The sequence below is a fragment of the Physella acuta genome, unplaced genomic scaffold (genome assembly GCF_028476545.2).
Source record: "Physella acuta isolate Inbredline_101_S28 unplaced genomic scaffold, ASM2847654v3 ptg000658l, whole genome shotgun sequence".
Classification (NCBI taxonomy): Eukaryota; Metazoa; Mollusca; class Gastropoda; family Physidae; genus Physella; species Physella acuta.
Window position 1 is genome coordinate 900,122 of NW_026732177.1, and position 19,879 is coordinate 920,000.

A 19,879-nucleotide genomic window follows, 5' to 3' on the forward strand; every position below is an offset into this window, starting at 1 on the left:
GGTTGCGTTTTGATTTGGTTCGTTTTTGTTCTTTCTTTTTTCGTTTTTGTTTGTGTTTTTTTTCTTTGGGTTTGTATTTGTGTTTTTGGTTGGTTTTGCGTTTGGATTTGGTTTGTTTTCGTTTGCTTTTTCGTTGTTTTTTGTGTGTTGGTATTGGTGTTTGTGGTTGCGGTTGGGTTTGTTGTTAGGTTTTTGTTTTCGTTTGCTTTTTTGTTTGTTTTTTCTTTTTGTTTGTATTGGTGTTTGTGGTTGTGGTTGGGTTTGTTGTTAGGTTTTTGTTTTCGTTTGTATTTGTAATTGTGTTAGCGTTATGTTTGCGTTTTGTTGTTTTGGTTTTGGTTGGTTGTGGTTTGGGTGGGCAATGTCGGGTTTATGATGATTACTAAACACACAGGTAATGGTCTTTAACAGAAAGGTTTTTCACAGAAGCCAGAGCAGGGCCTGGCCGGGACGGCTAGTAGCAAATATAGGTCAAATGAGAAATTCAGTGTCAGTATGATGAGAGAAAATCAGCACAAATAATTTTTTACACGCTTGTAACATAATTCAGGCATTAAGGGGTTAACACAGATGAGGTAGAGTCTCTTGCAAAAATGGCACGTAAAATTAATGTGTATTATATTTTGACATTAATGTAGTAATATAGCTTTGTGCGATTAAAAAAATGTTTTTTTAAATATATGTAGCTACTGAAATGAAAATGAAACAAAGTGAAACAAGCAACATGAGCACACAGTCATTAAGTAAAGCAGGACCACAGCTGCTGCATGACTAGACACACACATGACGCCGACATGCAAGGCAGAGCAGCACGATAAAACACTTTCTTGTCAACTACATAGATCACAGAAGACAAGTCTAATGAATTTACATCTTAAATCAATATCAAGGAAAAATAAAACCCAATAAAACAATAGGCATGCTTTCAAAATAACAGGTGCGTTTCGGGACTTCAACAGATGAGTTCAATACAAAAGCTTAACAAGCGAGATTTTTGTTAAATGATTCGGAACAAAAACTCAAATTATGACAAGACGAGAGAACATCTTGTATAAGCACTTGGTGTGATGTACTTTTACTACAGTAAGAGTAAACGATTCCTAAATGTGTGTTTAATTTTTTTCATCCCACCTTGCAGTTTAACTCCCTCTCTATTGACAATTGAAAACGTATTTTCCTTTCAATATTTTCGTTTTTCAATATTACTTTTTTTTAAACTACACATATAGCAGACTTGCTGATCTCAACAAACAAAACTTTTTATCACAGTATAAGATGCAGTACATTGCTTTTTCTTCCCTCCGACATTTTCCCCACAGCCATGAACTACAATTGTAAATTGAGTGTTTATATCACATAACTTTTATACAGGTAAATGTTCGAATAAAATACCTCTAATCTCGTAGCTTCCATAAAAGCCTTTGTTTGATGTGGAGCCATCAGTTTTGTATTCTAGATATAAATAGTTTGCAGTCGAGGCCATTACAACAGGAACATTTGAAGCACAACTTGTCCGTAAGAGGGAAAATTTTTCGTCGTAGACTTTCAGATAGTTACTGGCACAATTGGCACCGATGTGAACACTAGTGATGCTTCATAAAAAATGTTTAAAATTAACAAGTAATATTACACACAAGGATACATTCTTTGTACGTTTATTTTTGTATGTGTTCATAAAGTATTTAGATTGACTAGAAAAGGATAACTTTCTCACTTACTTAATAACAATATGTGTACACGGCTTGCCTTGAATGATCCATCTATATGTCGTGTGGCTGCTGCTTCCTATTGGATATCCCGGACTATAGAGAAAGCCCTTGCTCTCATCCAATGTCAACTGGGAATCTTATATATATATATATATATATATATATATATATATATATATATATATATATATATATATATATATATATATATATATAGGCTACATCTTGCTTATACATAGTAAAAAGTATCTTAGAAAACAATTACTCGGGGAAAACAAATTCCCAATATTAAAACATCGTATCAATATTAGCCGCCCCAACCAGCTAGCATCTAGAGTAGTCGTTCTCAACCTGGGTTTAGTCACTCAATCTCGTGAGTGACCGAGGTTGTAGTGAACGACATTCACCCCCATTCATCCGCCTTCACTCCTTCACTACAAGGTCAAGACACGCACCTGACTTACGATCGGATTTTATCAGTGTGAACAATAGAACAATTTTAAAAAGTTCGATGAAGGCGCAAATGAAACTGTTTGGGTTTGGTACCTCCAAAAAGATTAAGAACCACTGATCTAGACATTAAAAGAGCCACTTATCTAGACATTAAAAGAGCCACTTATCTAGACATTAAAAGAACCACTGATCTAGACATTAAAAGAACCACTGATCTAGATATTAACAGATCAACAAATGTAAAAGCTCTTTGTGTTTATTCGGTCCCGCCAATCATTGAATACATTCAAAAGTTTTATCATGTTTTCATTTTTAAATACTAGAAACTTTGTTTAGTATATTTAAACGATGAGAGTTTGTGTGCCAATGATTACTTCTGACTACATAAATATTTAAGATATTGCTCATGCTGATATTAATAAAATTATTTATTTATCTACAGAGAATTATCTTAATACTTTTATAACATGTAAATTTTAAATTACATCAGATACTAGTTTACTAGTTTCCAATATATAGACCTATTCAAAAAAGCAAATGTGTTTGGATCATTATCGATTTTAAAATTTAACTTTAAAATATTAAATCCAACTGACACCCCAAAATAACGCTCAAAAATCTCTTTTCTTATGTGAAAATATTGTCAAAATGTTAGCATTTTCAAGTGAAAAAAGTATGTAAGCTTGTTTAAATGAAAACCCAATGGAAGTTAGAATTGAATCAAACTGTTTATTTAAACCAAACATCAAACTAACAGAAACAAAAATCTAAATCAGAATAAACTAGCGCTTAATTTAGTACTAACAGTACACTAGACCAATCTTCGGTTTCTCAATAAGTTCAACACAGTTTAAACATATCCTAGATATTTGTATTAATTTCTTAACGTAAGCAACCATATACGATTTCATAAAACATTTTATTATTTCACTACCTAAAATAATAAAATAAATAATGTATTCTTTAATATTTCAGCAAAAGACACTAACTGTATGCCTTCATGCTTTCGCAAAATCAGAAAGATTATTTAAGTTAAATATTAAAATACTTCACAATTTGTTGTAAAAATGCAGCAAATTATGTTTTTACTATACTGATAAAGAGTCTACTTATTTAAAAAATTAATAAAGCCATTAAAATAAACAAAGTAATTTATAACGTTTGACTTTAATGTTATATATTACTTTTTAATTAAATTATTTTAGAAGAATATTATGTATCGAATTACAACACATTGAAAAAATGTCAAATGTTAAAAATTATAATATTTAGGTTTGAGCTTTTAAATAGCAATTGATTCGCATGAAACTTTACTAAAACTATCCTTGGTGGTTCAAAAATGAAATCCCCAGTTCAAACGTTTCACGGGCTTGAATTTTATTGTGGTGTAATTCAACATAAAATGTTTTCAGTTGAAACATTAACATAAGCCAACGTTGACACAACTTACAATGTATTATATAAGTGGCCAGAAACCTCCCCGTCCCCACAGTTCTAAACACGACGTGCAAGTAATTGGCTGTAGACACAAACAAAGACTGGTTGTGGGAACACATTTTGCCAAAGGATCTGCTGGTGGCCGAGTATCCGTCAAATATCTCGATGTAGTCTGTTGCACAGTTGCCGGATGTCGACGTGACTGTCGACATGTTGAAGTACGCGAGGCTACCAAGCGAAACATTATTTTCTATTATTTTTTTAACATTACAAGCCTTATTTATCTCGTGTGAGCTATTTTTACGTATATACAGTTACTTAGTTCACTCTTCTAAATTTCAATTTCATTTATTAAAGTAAATAATAGATTTATTTCTATAATAGCGGCTTACTTGAATGCAACAATGTCATGATCCAACCAGCCTCGAATTGTCCAGGTACATGTGCTCATATCCCCGCTAGCAATCGGATACCCAGGGCTAGCGATCGTCCCTTTTCTCTCCGTGACTGTTCTGTTGCACACTTAGAGAGAATTGAACAAATAGAAGATGAAGTCTGCACATAAAATTCATCTGTTAGTCTACATCAGGGGTTCCCCTGGTCTACATGCTAGAAGGGCTAGATCAGAGTTTCTTCCAGGCATCTCTTCGGGGGGGGGGGGGGGGAGGCTCCGCCCACCGAAGAAAGTCTACCGCCCCCCCCCCCCCCCCGAACGAGATAGAATTTATATAGTAAACATACACTTTTACTAGTGTCCGCCGTCTGCCCCCGAAAAAAAGTTGACCGCCCCCCCCCCGAAAATATCAAGTGCCCCCCCCCCCCCCCCGGAGAAAAAAGTCTGGAAGAAACACTGGGAAAGAAGATGTTATAATCTTTTTTTGAAAACGTAACATAATACGGCAGTGTTTCTATATAAATTTGTTATAATACGGTAGTGTTTCTATATAAATTTGTTATAATACGGTATTGTTACTATATACATTTAATAAAATACGGTATTGTAACCATATAAATTTGTTAAAATACGGTATTGTTACTATACAAATGTTATACTACGGTATTGTTACTATATAGATTTGTTATAATACGGTATTGTAACAATATAAATTTGTTATAATACGGTATTGTTACTATTTAAAATTAGTTATGATTCGGTGTTGTTACTATATAAATTTGTTATAATACGGTATTGTTGCTACTCTATATAGATTTGTTATAATACTGTATTGTTACTAGTCTATATAGATTTGTTATAATACTGTATTGTTACTAGTCTATATTGATAAGTTAAAATACGGTATTGTTTCTATATACTTTGGTTGTAATACGGTATTGTTTTAATATAGATCTAATATATAAAGCTCAATTCTGTATGTAACTTGTAATATGGAAAGTTTAAATGTTTGTCGCGGATACTTCCATGGATTTAAGTGTTAGGTTTTAAAGTCCTTATGGTCTAAATTTATGAGTTAAAAAATTAATATTGAAAGTGTTGGGAAATAATTTTCATTTTTCAAACTGAAAGTGATAATTGTCGGCATGTTCATTAAACACAAGTTTAAAAAATATCATCTTTTACAAAAATTCTAATTATGTCTTTATTTAGTCCTTTAGCACTTACTTCCAATTGATAAATTAGGAAAACACAATTACTTCCCTTTATAAAAAACATTGCATTAGTGGAAAAGAATTTACTTTTTATTACTTTGTTTTGGTGTTGGGAAAAAAAATAATTACATAATTAGCGGGGATTGATCAAGTGCAAATGTTGTAGGTATATTACGGATAAGCTTGGAGTATTATAATTGTTCATTAAATTGAAACGGGCGCGTTCGTTTAAGTGAGTGCAAAAGACTATGAATAAGTTGGAGTACTATAGTCGTTTATTAAGCTGAAACAGGCGATTCCGCCCCGGGCTAGACTGTGAGCACTTTGCGTTTATGTTCGCGTTAGTGCTTTCTTTGTGTTTAGGTTGGGTTTGCGTTAGTGGTTGCGTTTTGATTTGTTTCGTTTTTGTTCTTTCTTTTTTCGTTTTTGTTTGTGTTTTTTTCTTTGGGTTTGTATTTGTGTTTGTGGTTGGTTTTGCGTTTGGATTTGGTTTGTTTTCGTTTGCTTTTTCGTTTGTTTTTTTTCTTTGTGTTGGTATTGATGTTTGTGGTTGTGGTTGGGTTTGCTGTTAGGTTTTTGATTTCGTTTGCTTTTTTGTTTGTTTTTTCTTTGTGTTTGTATTGTTGTTTGTGGTTGTGGTTGGGTTTGTTGTTAGGTTTTTGTTTTCGTTTGTATTTGTAATTGTGTTAGCGTTATGTTTGCGTTTTGTTGTTTTGGTTTTGGTTGGTTGTGGTTTGGATGGGAAATGCCGGATTTATGATGATTACTAAACACACAGGTAATGGTCTTTAACAGAAAGGTTTTAAACAGAAGCCAGAGCTGGGCCTGGCCGGGACGGCTAGTATGTTATAATAATGTATTGTTACTATATAAATTTGTTATAATACGGTAGTGTTAGTATATAGATTTGTTATAATACGGTATTGTTACTATATAAATTTGTTATAATACGGTATTGTAACCATATAAATTTGTTATAATACGGTATTGTTACTATATAAATTTGTAATAATACTGTATTGTTACTAGCCTATATAGATTTGTTATAATACTGTATTGTTACTAGTCTATAGATTTGTTATAACACTGTATTGTTACTAGTCTATAGATTTATTATAACACTGTATTGTTACTAGTCTATATAGATTTGTTATAATACTGTATTGTTACTAGTCTATATAGATTTGTTATAACACTGTCTTGTTACTAGTCTATGGATTTATGATAACACTGTATTGTTACTAGTCTATATAGATAAGTTATAATACTGTATTGTTTCAATATAGGTTTATTATAATACAGTATTGTTACTATATGAATTTGTTATAATACGGTATTGTAACTATATACATTTGTTGTAGTACGGTATTGTTGCTATATAAATTTGTTATAATACGACGCAGAAGCTTTAAACTTACAGGGAATACACGTAGCCGCACATGTGTTGTATATGTGTGTGTCGCTGTTACACCAACAGCTGCCATTACTCGCTCGGCCAATTGTGCTGTATGGACAGGGCTGTCCACTGTCACCCACACTGGTGAGGTCTGTGACGCAGAATGCTGAGTCAGCGTCACCTGGGGACTAGAGAAAAGCTGCGTCAGTGACCAGAGCATTTGAGTGTGCTCGGCTACATCTGCTCCTGTCTAGATGCTACATCTGGTCATGTCTAGATGCTACATCTGGTCATGTCTAGATGCTACATCTGATCCTGTCTAGATGCTACATCTGGTCCTGTCTAGATGCTACACCTAGTCCTGTCTAGATGTTACATCTGGTCCTGTCTAGATGCTACATCTGGTCCTGTCTAGATGCTACACCTAGTCCTGTCTAGATGTTACATCTGGTCCTGTCTAGATGCTACATCTGGTCCTGTCTAGATGCTACATTAGGTCCTGTCTAGATCCTACATCTGGTCATGTCTAGATGCTACAACAGGTCCTGTCTAGATGCTACATCTGGTCATGTCTAGATGCTACATCTGATACTGTCTAGATGCTACATCTGGTCCTGTCTAGATGCTACATCTGGTCCTGTCTAGATGCTACATCTGGTCCTGTCTAGATGCTACATCTGGTCCTGTCTAGATGCTACATCTGGTCCTGTCTAGATGCTACATCTGGTCCTGTCTAGATGCTACATCTGGTCTAGATGCTACATCTGGTCCTGTCTAGATGCTACATCTGGTCTAGATGCTACATCTGGTCCTGTCTAGATGCTACATCTGGTCCTGTCTAGATGCTACATCTGGTCCTGTCTAGATGCTACATCTGGTCCTGTCTATATTACATCTGGTCCTGTCTAGATGCTACATCTGATCCTGTCTAGATGCTACATCTGGTCCTGTCTAGATGCTACATCTGGTCCTGTCTAGATGCTACATCTGGTCCTGTCTAGATGCTACATCTGGTCTAGATGCTACATCTGGTCCTGTCTAGATGCTACATCTGGTCCTGTCTAGATGCTACATCTGGTCCTGTCCAGATGCTACATCTGGTCCTGTCTAGATGCTACATCTGGTCCTGTCTAGATGCTACATCTGGTCCTGTCTAGATGCTACATCTGGTCTAGATGCTACATCTGGTCCTGTCTAGATGCTACATTAGGTCCTGTCTAGATGCTACATCTGGTCATGTCTAGATGCTACAACAGGTCCTGTCTAGATGCTACATCTGGTCATGTCTAGATGCTACATCTGATACTGTCTAGATGCTACATCTGGTCCTGTCTAGATGCTACATCTGGTCCTGTCTAGATGCTACATCTGGTCCTGTCTAGATGCTACATCTGGTCCTGTCTAGATGCTACATCTGGTCTAGATGCTACATCTGGTCCTGTCTAGATGCTACATCTGGTCCTGTCTAGATGCTACATCTGGTCCTGTCTAGATGCTACATCTGGTCCTGTCTAGATGCTACATCTGGTCCTGTCTAGATGCTACATCTGGTCCTGTCTAGATGCTACATCTGGTCCTGTCCAGATGCTACATCTGGTCCTGTCTAGATGCTACATCTGGTCCTGTCTAGATGCTACATCTGGTCCTGTCTAGATGCTACATCTGGTCCTGACTAGATGCTACATCTGGTCTAGATGCTACATCTGGTCCTGTCTAGATGCTACATCTGGTCCTGTCTAGATGCTACATTTTATCCTGTCTAGATGCTACATATGGTCCTGTCTAGATGCTTCATCTGGTCCTGTCTAGATTCGACATCAATCTGGTCCTGTCTAGATGCTACATTTTATCCTGTCTAGATGCTACATATGGTCCTGTCTAGATGCTTCATCTGGTCCTGTCTAGATTCGACATCAATCTGGTCCTGTCTAGATGCTACATTTGATCCTGTCTAGATGCTACATATGGTCCTGTCTAGATGCTACATCTGGTCCTGTCTAGATTCGACATCAATCTGGTCCTGTCTAGATGCTACATCTGGTCCTGTCTAGATTCGACATCAATCTGGTCCTGTCTAGATGCTACATCTGGTCCTGTCTAGATTCGACATCAATCTGGTCCTGTCTAGATGCTACATCTGATCCTGTCTAGATGCTACATCTGGTCTTGTCTAGATGCTACATCTGGTCTTGTCTAGATGCTACATCTGGTCCTGTCTAGATGCTACATCTGATCCTGTCTAGATGCTACATCTGGTCCTGTCTAAATGCTACATCTGGTCCTGTCTAGATGCTACATCTGGTCCTGTCTAAATGCTACATCTGATCCTGTCTAGATGCTACATCTGGTCCTGTCTAAATGCTACATCTGGTCCTGTCTAAATGCTACATTTGATCCTGTCTAGATGCTACATCTGGTCCTGTCTAGATGCTACATCTGGTCCTGTCTAGATGCTACATCTGGTCCTGTCTAGATGCTACATCTGGTCTTGTCAAGATGCTACATCTGGTCCTGTCTAGATGCTACATCTGGTCCTGTCTAGATGCTACATCTGGTCCTGTCTAGATTCTACATCAATCTGGTCCTGTCTAGATGCTACATCTGGTCCTGTCTAGATGCTACATCTGGTCCTGTCTAGATGCTACATCTGGTCCTGTCTAGATGCTACATCTGGTCCTGTCTAGATGCTACATCTGGTCCTGTCTAGATGCTACATCTGGTCCTGTCAAGATGCTACATCTGGGCTTGTCTAGATGCTACATCTGGTCCTGTCTAGATGCTACATCTGGTCCTGTCTAGATGCTACATCTGGTCCTGTCAAGATGCTACATCTGGGCTTGTCTAGATGCTACATCTGGTCCTGTCTAAATGCTACATCTGGTCCTGTCTAGATGCTACATCTGTCTAGATGCTACATTGGTCCTGTCTAGATGCTACATCTGGTCCTGTCTAGATGCTACATCTGGTCCTGTCTAGATGCTACATCTGTCTAGATGCTACATCTGGTCCTGTCAAGATGCTACATCTGGTCCTGTCTAAATGCTACATCTGGTCCTGTCTAGATGCTACATCTGTCTAGATGCTACATTGGTCCTGTCTAGATGCTACATCTGGTCCTGTCTAGATGCTACATCTGGTCCTGTCTAGATGCTACATTGGTCCTGTCTAGATGCTACATCTGGTCCTGTCTAGATGCTACATCTGGTCCTGTCTAAATGCTACATCTGGTCCTGTCTAGATGCTACATCTGTCTAGATGCTACATTGGTCCTGTCTAGATGCTACATCTGTCTAGATGCTACATCTGGTCCTGTCTAGATGCTACATCTGGTCCTGTCTAGATGCTACATCTGGTCCTGTCTAGATGCTACATCTGGTCCTGTCTAGATGCTACATCTGGTCCTGTCTAGATGCTACATCTGGTCTTGTCAAGATGCTACATCTGGTCCTGTCTAGATGCTACATCTGGTCCTGTCTAGATGCTACATCTGGTCCTGTCTAGATGCTACATCTGGTCCTGTCTAGATGCTACATCTGGTCCTGTCTAGATGCTACATTGGTCCTGTCTAGATGCTACATCTGGTCCTGTCTAGATGCTACATCTGGTCCTGTCTAGATGCTACATCTGGTCCTGTCTAGATGCTACATCTGTCTAGATGCTACATCTGGTCCTGTCAAGATGCTACATCTGGGCTTGTCTAGATGCTACATCTGGTCCTGTCTAAATGCTACATCTGGTCCTGTCTAGATGCTACATCTGTCTAGATGCTACATCTGGTCCTGTCTAGATGCTACATCTGGTCCTGTCTAGATGCTACATCTGATCCTGTCTAGATGCTACATCTGGTCCTGTCTAGATGCTACATCTGGTCCTGTCTAGAAGCTACATCTGGTCCTGTCTAGATGCTACATCTGGTCCTGTCTAGATGATACATTTGATCCTGTCTAGATGCTACATCTGGTCCTGTCTAGATGCTACATCTGGTCCTGTCTAGATGCTACATCTGGTCCTGTCTAGATGCTACATCTGGTCCTGTCTAGATGATACATTTGATCCTGTCTAGATGCTACATCTGGTCCTGTCTAGATGCTACATCTGGTCCTGTCTAGATGCTACATCTGGTCCTGTCTAGATGCTACATCTGTCTAGATGCTACATCTGGTCCTGTCAAGATGCTACATCTGGGCTTGTCTAGATGCTACATCTGGTCCTGTCTAGATGCTACATCTGGTCCTGTCTAGATTCTACATCAATCTGGTCCTGTCTAGATGCTACATTTGGTCCTGTCTAGATGCTACATCTGGTCCTGTCAAGATGCTACATCTGGTCCTGTCTAGATGCTACATCTGGTCCTGTCTAGATGTTACATCTGGTCCTGTCTAGATGCTACATCTGGTCCTGTCTAGATGCTACATCTGGTCCTGTCTAGATGCTACACCTAGTCCTGTCTAGATGCTACATCTGGTCCTGTCTAGATGTTACATCTGGTCCTGTCTAGATGCTACATCTGGTCCTGTCTAGATGCTACATCTGGTCCTGTCTAGATGTTACATCTGGTCCTGTCTAGATGCTACACCTAGTCCTGTCTAGATGCTACATCTGGTCCTGTCTAGATGCTACATCTGGTCCTGTCTAGATGCTACATCTGATCCTGTCTAGATGCTACATCTGGTCCTGTCTAGATGCTACATCTGGTCCTGTCTAGATGCTACATCTGGTCCTGTCTAGATGCTACATCTGATCCTGTCTAGATGCTACATCTGGTCCTGTCTAGATGCTACATCTGGTCCTGTCTAGATGCTATATCTGGTCCTGTCTAGATGCTACATCTGGTCCTGTCTAGATGCTACATCTGATCCTGTCTAGATGCTACATCTGGTCCTGTCTAGATGCTACATCTGGTCCTGTCTAGATGCTACATCTGGTCCTGTCTAGATGCTACATCTGGTCCTGTCTAGATGCTACACCTAGTCCTGTCTAGATGCTACATCTGGTCCTGTCTAGATGTTACATCTGGTCCTGTCTAGATGCTACATCTGGTCCTGTCTAGATGCTACATCTGGTCCTGTCTAGATGCTACATCTGGTCCTGTCTAGATGCTACACCTGGTCCTGTCTAGATGCTACACCTAGTCCTGTCTAGATGCTACATCTGGTCCTGTCTAGATGTTACATCTGGTCCTGTCTAGATGCTACACCTGGTCCTGTCTAGATGCTACATCTGGTCCTGTCTAGATGCTACATCTGGTCCTGTCTAGATGCTACATCTGGTCCTGTCCAGATGCTACATCTGGTCCTGTCTAGATGCTACATCTGGTCCTGTCTAGATGCTACATCTGGTCCTGTCTAGATGCTACATCTGGTCCTGTCTAGATGCTACATCTGGTCCTGTCTAGATGCTACATCTGGTCCTGTCTAGATGCTACATCTGGTCCTGTCTAGATGCTACATCTGGTCCTGTCTAGATTCGACATCAATCTGGTCCTGTCTAGATGCTACATCTGGTCCTGTCTAGATGCTACATCTGGTCCTGTCTAGATGCTACATCTGGTCCTGTCTAGATTCGACATCAATCTGGTCCTGTCTAGATGCTACATCTGGTCCTGTCTAGATGCTACATCTGTCTAGATGCTACATCTGGTCCTGTCTAGATGCTACATCTGGTCCTGTCTAGATGCTACATCTGGTCCTGTCTAGATGCTACATCTGGTCTAGATGCTACATCTGGTCCTGTCTAGATGCTACATCTGGTCCTGTCTAGATGCTACATCTGGTCCTGTCTAGATGCTACATCTGGTCCTGTCTAGATGCTACATCTGGTCCTGTCTAGATGCTACATCTGATACTGTCTAGATGCTACATCTGGTCCTGTCTAGATGCTACATCTGGTCATGTCTAGATGCTACATCTGGTCTAGATGCTACATCTGGTCCTGTCTAGATGCTACATCTGGTCCTGTCTAGATGCTACATCTGGTCCTGTCTAGATGCTACATCTGGTCCTGTCTAGATGCTACATCTGGTCCTGTCTAGATGCTACATCTGGTCCTGTCTAGATGCTACATCTGGTCCTGTCTAGATGCTACATCTGGTCCTGTCTAGATGCTACATCTGGTCTTGTCTAGATGCTACATCTGGTCTTGTCAAGATGCTACATCTGGTCCTGTCTAGATGCTACATCTGGTCCTGTCTAGATGCTACATCTGGTCCTGTCTAGATGCTACATCTGGTCCTGTCTAGATGCTACATCTGGTCCTGTCTAGATGCTACATCTGGTCCTGTCTAGATGCTACATCTGGTCCTGTCTAGATGCTACATCTGGTCCTGTCTAGATGCTACATCTGTCTAGATGCTACATCTGGTCCTGTCTAGATGCTACATCTGGTCCTGTCTAGATGCTACATCTGGTCCTGTCTAGATGCTACATCTGGTCCTGTCTAGATGCTACATCTGGTCCTGTCTAGATGCTACATCTGGTCCTGTCTAGATGCTACATCTGGTCCTGTCTAGATGCTACATCTGGTCCTGTCTAGATGCTACATCTGGTCCTGTCTAGATGCTACATCTGTCTAGATGCTACATCTGGTCCTGTCTAGATGCTACATCTGGTCCTGTCTAGATGCTACATCTGGTCCTGTCTAGATGCTACATCTGGTCCTGTCTAGATGCTACATCTGGTCCTGTCTAGATGCTACATCTGGTCTTGTCAAGATGCTACATCTGGTCCTGTCTAGATGCTACATTTGATCCTGTCTAGATGCTACATCTGGTCCTGTCTAGATGCTACATCTGGTCTTGTCAAGATGCTACATCTGGTCCTGTCTAGATGCTACATCTGGTCCTGTCTAGATGCTACATCTGGTCCTGTCTAGATGCTACATCTGGTCCTGTCTAGATGCTACATCTGGTCCTGTCTAGATGCTACATTTGATCCTGTCTAGATGCTACATCTGGTCCTGTCTAGATGCTACATCTGGTCCTGTCTAGATGCTACATCTGGTCCTGTCTAGATGCTACATCTGGTCCTGTCTAGATGCTACATCTGGTCCTGTCTAGATGCTACATCTGGTCCTGTCTAGATGCTACATCTGGTCCTGTCTAGATGCTACATCTGGTCCTGTCTAGATGCTAAATCTGATCCTGTCTAGATGCTACATCTGGTCCTGTCTAGATGCTACATCTGGTCCTGTCTAGATGCTACATCTGGTCCTGTCTAGATGCTACATCTGGTCCTGTCTAGATGCTACATCTGGTCCTGTCTAGATGCTACATCTGGTCCTGTCTAGATGCTACATCTGGTCCTGTCTAGATGCTACATCTGGTCCTGTCTAGATGATACATTTGATCCTGTCTAGATGCTACATCTGGTCCTGTCTAGATGCTACATCTGGTCCTGTCTAGATGCTACATCTGGTCCTGTCTAGATTCTAGCTCCATTTGTCTCTTGATCTAATCCCCAAAACACTGAAGTGCCACATTCAAACATTGAGTCTATTAGTCACGTGATACACCTGTTGGCTCACCTGGGCCAGTGCTTTCCAAGGTGCTTTTACTAAGTAACGTATTTATAATATCAAATTTTACAGAATGTAGAGGAATTGCCCATTTTTAATTTAATTTAATTTAACAAGATGTAAAAGCGGCTTAGAATTATAATTATACCCAAAATTTTCAATAGACCGGAACTGTGAAAGATAAGCCGTGATATGTCCAGTTATTCAATACATATAAATACATACATATTGTTATTTAAACATTTACCAAAAGATTGCTGATGATAAGGTAGATGATCACGGCCACAGTTTTGTAATCCATTTTATCTGCCACTACGACTGGTTGCCTTGATGAAAGAGCTGCCCATCTGCACACCTCCTCCCCCCCCCCTCCCGACGCCTGTTGATCACACTACTCTAAGGACTAGTGTGATGACGTAACACCCCATCAACAAACAGGAAGTCAAACCTGGCCACTTACATCACGTGCTGTGACGAAAGCTGTGGTGAGTGATGTTTTCAAATGTTGGGACCTTATGTCGGAGCCGGTAAACTTGGTCAAGTCTAGTTTTCCTTCCTGCTTGTTGGCTAGCTTTTAATGGCATTAAAGTCAGGGGTATATCAAACTTCACTTCAATATTATGTAATCTACTTGACATCTAGCACAAATCTATATTTTAACACAACATGGTGCACGCTGCAAAACTTAAAATATGAACTATTTTAGTGAAACAAAATGGCAATAAACCTAAAATATAAACCTTTTTAGTGAAACAAAATGGCAATAAACTTAAAATATAAACTATTTTAGTGAAACAAAATGACAAATGTCTGACATAAATATGACATAGACGACAATACCCACCCCAAGCTCTGTACTTTGTCCAATGGCAAAAGTTGGAGAATGGGACACAGGTCAGTCTAAATCTCCTGACCTCAATATCGCTTTTACCCGCATATTTTCTATTGAATTCTTGTATTTTCACGAAACTATGAGAGGTAGGCAGGGGCGGAACTACAGTGCCGCCAGACCCCGCAATGCGGGGGGGGGCCCAGGCCGTTTAGGGGCCCGCAACCGACCATGATCAATTTTTTTTTTATAGTTAAAGAATAATTTTCTTGTAAAAAAACAAACAGATCTACTACAGTTGTGATGTACTACAGTAGCTAACACACAATGTATCGTAAAGTTGTAGTGTGTAAGATAGGCAACCGTTGAAACCGCTTCCATGACTTATTTCCCTTTTTTAAAATAGTCAAATACGTGTGTTCTTAAGAAACTTTAAATACATTTGCACTAAACAAATTAAAAACCAATTACATCTCTTAATTATTATTTTTTAAAAATACATAATAAAGAATGAAATAGTAAAAAAGGAAATGTATTAAAAACTAATAATAATATAAATACAAAAAATCTTTAAATAAACATAAGGCGAGAAACCATTACACATACAAAGCTTTCTTGCTTCATATTCTTTTGACCAACTTGCTTATAAGGAAACATTATGTCAAACATTGAAACAAAGAATTTCAAAACAGATTAATAGCACTTACACATGATGTGTTGTTGCTGTATTATGTTTTAATTAAAATAAAAACTAAGAATTTTTAATTTTCCAAATTTTGAACAAGCCCGAATTGAGTATTCTATGTTCGTATTGTGGTATATATATATATATATTATATATATATATATATATATATATGGGGCCCAAAAAAATTTTTGCGGGGTGGCCCAATTTTTCTAGTTCCGCCACTAGAGGTAGGCCTACAAGTGAACTACTGTGTCTGAGATTTTACTTTTTTAAAACAAAATTCATAGAAATAACATAACGAATACTTTAAAAACAATCCTTTTATACGACATTGTCTTAGTAAAACATAATTTGGTATAACTATTAGAAACAAATAACAAAATATTTTATCTTACTACGGAGTATTAATTTGAAAAACATTTGAATTTTTAAAAGGTTTAAATGTTTAAATTTATAGTTATTACCAAATGCGCCCAATTGTATACGCGTTTCATAAAGCAATGAGTAAGTAATTTCAATAAATTCTTTCAAACAGCACGATGCAGTAAGGAAATCTTTTTTAGAATGTGTTGAGCCATTCTTTTCATTTTGTTTTTAAACATTGATAAGGTAAAATTAATTTTAAAATACCACAAAATCTTTATATTTTCTAGTTTTCTAATTTTAATTTTCGAATTTAAAACGTAAGTTATCTCTTGAAAATTCACTTGAAATTTATTTTTCTGCCAAATCAATGAATATATGTAGAATGTTGTTCAAGCCTAAAATTCGTAGGCTCAGCGTCAGACCCACAGAATGACGCGAGTACCTCAGCGTCAGACCCACAGAATGACGCCAGTACTAGCCCTGACTCCATCAGCTGACTCTCTAACCATCAGATTTCTCAGCAGGCGAACAATGAGGGGCACGCCCTACACGACGCTAGTGCTAGAGAGCTTCAACAGCGTGAGTTGCCAGAACAATTTCTTCGGTTCTAGGCCAGTCAAGTTAAACAATCATCTGTCACATAAACTCTAACACACTGTTAGGGTCTGAGAGAAACATCCGCAATGTATTTGTATTTAATTACAGTAACTAGGTGATTAGCTTGTACATGGTAGTATCTAGCTCTTAGCTCTTATGGTACTTATATGAACGTACGTATATGAACGTACGTATATGAACGTACGTATATGAACGTACGTATATGAACGTACGTATATGAACGTACGTATATGAACGTACGTATATGAACGTACGTATATGAACGTACGTATATGAACGTACGTATATGAACGTACGTATATGAACGTACGTATATGAACTACGAATATGAACTACGTATATGAACGTACGTATATGAACGTACGTATATGAACGTACGTATATGAACGTACGTATATGAACGTACGTATATGAACGTACGTATATGAACGTACGTATATGGACGTACGTATATGGACGTACGTATATGAACGTACGTATATGAACGTACGTATATGAACGTACGTATATGAACGTACGTATATGAACGTACGTATATGAACGTACGTATATGAACGTACGTATATGAACGTACGTATATGAACGTACGTATATGGACGTACGTATATGGACGTACGTATATGAACGTACGTATATGAACGTACGTATATGAACGTACGTATATGAACGTACGTATATGGACGTACGTATATGGACGTACGTATATGAACGTACGTATATGAACGTACGTATATGAACGTACGTATATGAACGTACGTATATGAACTACGTATATGAACGTACGTATATGAACGTACGTATATGAACGTACGTATATGAACGTACGTATATGAACGTACGTATATGAACGTACGTATATGAACGTACGTATATGAACGTACGTATATGAACTACGAATATGAACTGCGTATATGAACGTACGTATATGGACTACGTGTATGAACTGCGTATATGAACGTACGTATATGAACGTACGTATATGAACTACATATATGAACGTACGTATATGAACGTATGTATTTGGACTTACGTATTTAAACGTACTTATATGAACGTACGTATATGAACGTACGTATATGAACGTACGTATATGAACGTACGTATATGAACGTATGTATATGAACTACGTATTTAACGTACTTATATGAACGTACGTATATGAACGTACTTATATGAACGTACGTATATGAACGCACGCATATGGACTACGTATATGAACGACGTAATTCAATAAAAGCATCGAAGTGTACTTGTAAAGCCACTTTTAAAATTAAATTAAGTTTGATTTGGGAAACCCAATATAATCTCTCGAATCAAGTGGGCTTAACCAAGGCACTTCAATAAATAGGATGGAAAAAAAACAGTTTAAAATACAGGAAAAGCTGTTTTGACATGAATACATCAAATAGATTCGCCGATCAACATTTTATTGGAACTTCAAGCATAATAATCAAGTTGTTGCTAAATGTCATGTGACTTAATCATTGCAATGTACTGTGTCACTACATTGGAATCATTGTGTCATTGCACACGATTTATCACAACTGTTTTCATTTATGTTAACGTTTATTTTTACATGAAAAATAAACCGAGAGTGATCTCCCCTAAACTTTCTCGAAATTTCATAATACTATATAATACTACGGAGATGGCAACTCGGGATAAAGACATGATTTTTAATTACTTAAACTTTTAAAAATAGAATGGAATCTCTTAGAAAAAAGAATTGCGCACCAAACGAACGCAAGCAAAATGTGTATAATAGTGCGGAATATTATCAGTACTTTATAAATTCACATGCGTTTTTTGGAGAAATTGGAAATAGCGTAAATTACTACTTCCGGTCAACAGAAATTACTCAAAATTTGATAGTAGGTAGAGAATTAGAACTTTTACTTACATGTGAAATTTCATTTATCTATCTGAAATAGTACTCAAGGTATCGGCTTTTGAAAAAAAATTGAAAGTAGAAAAAGTTCCACTTCCGGTTATCGGAAATCGTTGAAAAAATGATAAGGATCTACAAACTTGATATAATATTATATATGAAAATGCATCTAACTAGCTGTAACGACACATACACACACACACACACACAAAACACACATACACACAAAACACACACACACACAGACATACGGACAAGTTTGCAAAACTATTTTTTTCCGACTCAGGGAGGTGTAAAACGTCGAGATTTGCAAAAATCATGATTTTTTTTACTTTCTTGTATATACGAAGTATAGAGAAAGTATAAAGAAGTATAGAGAAAGTCTTGTAATCGTGCAAAAACAACAACAACAACGAGATATGGAGTATTTTATTGGCCCAAGTCAGTAACCAAGTTATCTATATATATGGACTATGTTATGTCCTAGGCTATGTAACCAACTACGCCATAACCCCATATCTTGTATATTACCCGATACAAACCAACGTCACTTGTGCATAAAAGAATATAGAAGTGACAGGTTGGTGTGAGATGGGTGGGCATGTGAAGGGTTGTTGTGGTCAGTAGTGTCACTAGTGTGTATGACTGAGCGAATTGTATATGACCACACACGTGTGTATGACTGACAGACGTGTATATTACAGACAGACTACTTTTACCCACCAGAAACATGGCACTTAATGTTTGCCCAGTAAACACCGTACCTGGCTGCACATTAGTGCACCTTACTCAACAGCCAGCTGCACATTGGTGCACACCACACCGTACACAAATGTCCATTATTGCACCTAGCAACACAACATAATCTGTCTATTGATACGTCTATTGATACGTCTATTGATGAGTCTATTGATACGTCTATTGATACGTCTATTGATACGTCTATTGATACGTCTATTGATACGTTTGGAGTTGGACAGCGCGAGACCCCGCCTAGATTGATGACCCAGACATCAGCCCCTGATATACATATCTTACCTGCTCCCTCCCCCCCACACCCCCCACCAACACCTGGCAGGAGAAGACAGGTGAAACAGAACACCTGGGCTGATACAATATCTCCTGACAGCCTGACAATATGTTTGCTATATAAGGACATTTGAAACACCTTTGTATATTTCTGTACGTCCAGTTCTCACGTCACCATCAAGGTAGGTATCTTTGTTACTCGTCATAACTAAAGGTAGGTATCTTTGTTACTCATAAAACAAATAAAAAGTCGCATATCACAATTGAAGATTTATCTATTCCCCTTGCCCGGATAACCTGCAGGGTAGCCAGTGTGCAGCAGTTGGCTAGATCACAACGTTGCTTG

At 38.4% G+C, this 19,879-nt stretch overlaps 1 protein-coding gene across 1 annotated transcript in view; it reads right to left on the bottom strand.

The window, feature by feature from the left end:
• LOC131948752 (cubilin) overlaps positions 1-14,453 on the bottom strand; it is a 32,938-nt gene extending 18,485 nt beyond the window's left edge. The window contains exons 1-6 of the mRNA XM_059310432.1: positions 14,363-14,453; positions 6,626-6,791; positions 3,992-4,121; positions 3,613-3,827; positions 1,719-1,845; positions 1,393-1,592 (exon numbers count right to left, since the gene is read on the bottom strand). Coding sequence (XP_059166415.1) covers positions 1,393-1,592; positions 1,719-1,845; positions 3,613-3,827; positions 3,992-4,121; positions 6,626-6,791; positions 14,363-14,416 — 892 coding nt within the window. The 5' untranslated portion in view covers positions 14,417-14,453. The remainder of the gene's footprint in view (positions 1-1,392; positions 1,593-1,718; positions 1,846-3,612; positions 3,828-3,991; positions 4,122-6,625; positions 6,792-14,362) is intronic.
• Positions 14,454-19,879: the final 5,426 nt, after the last annotated feature.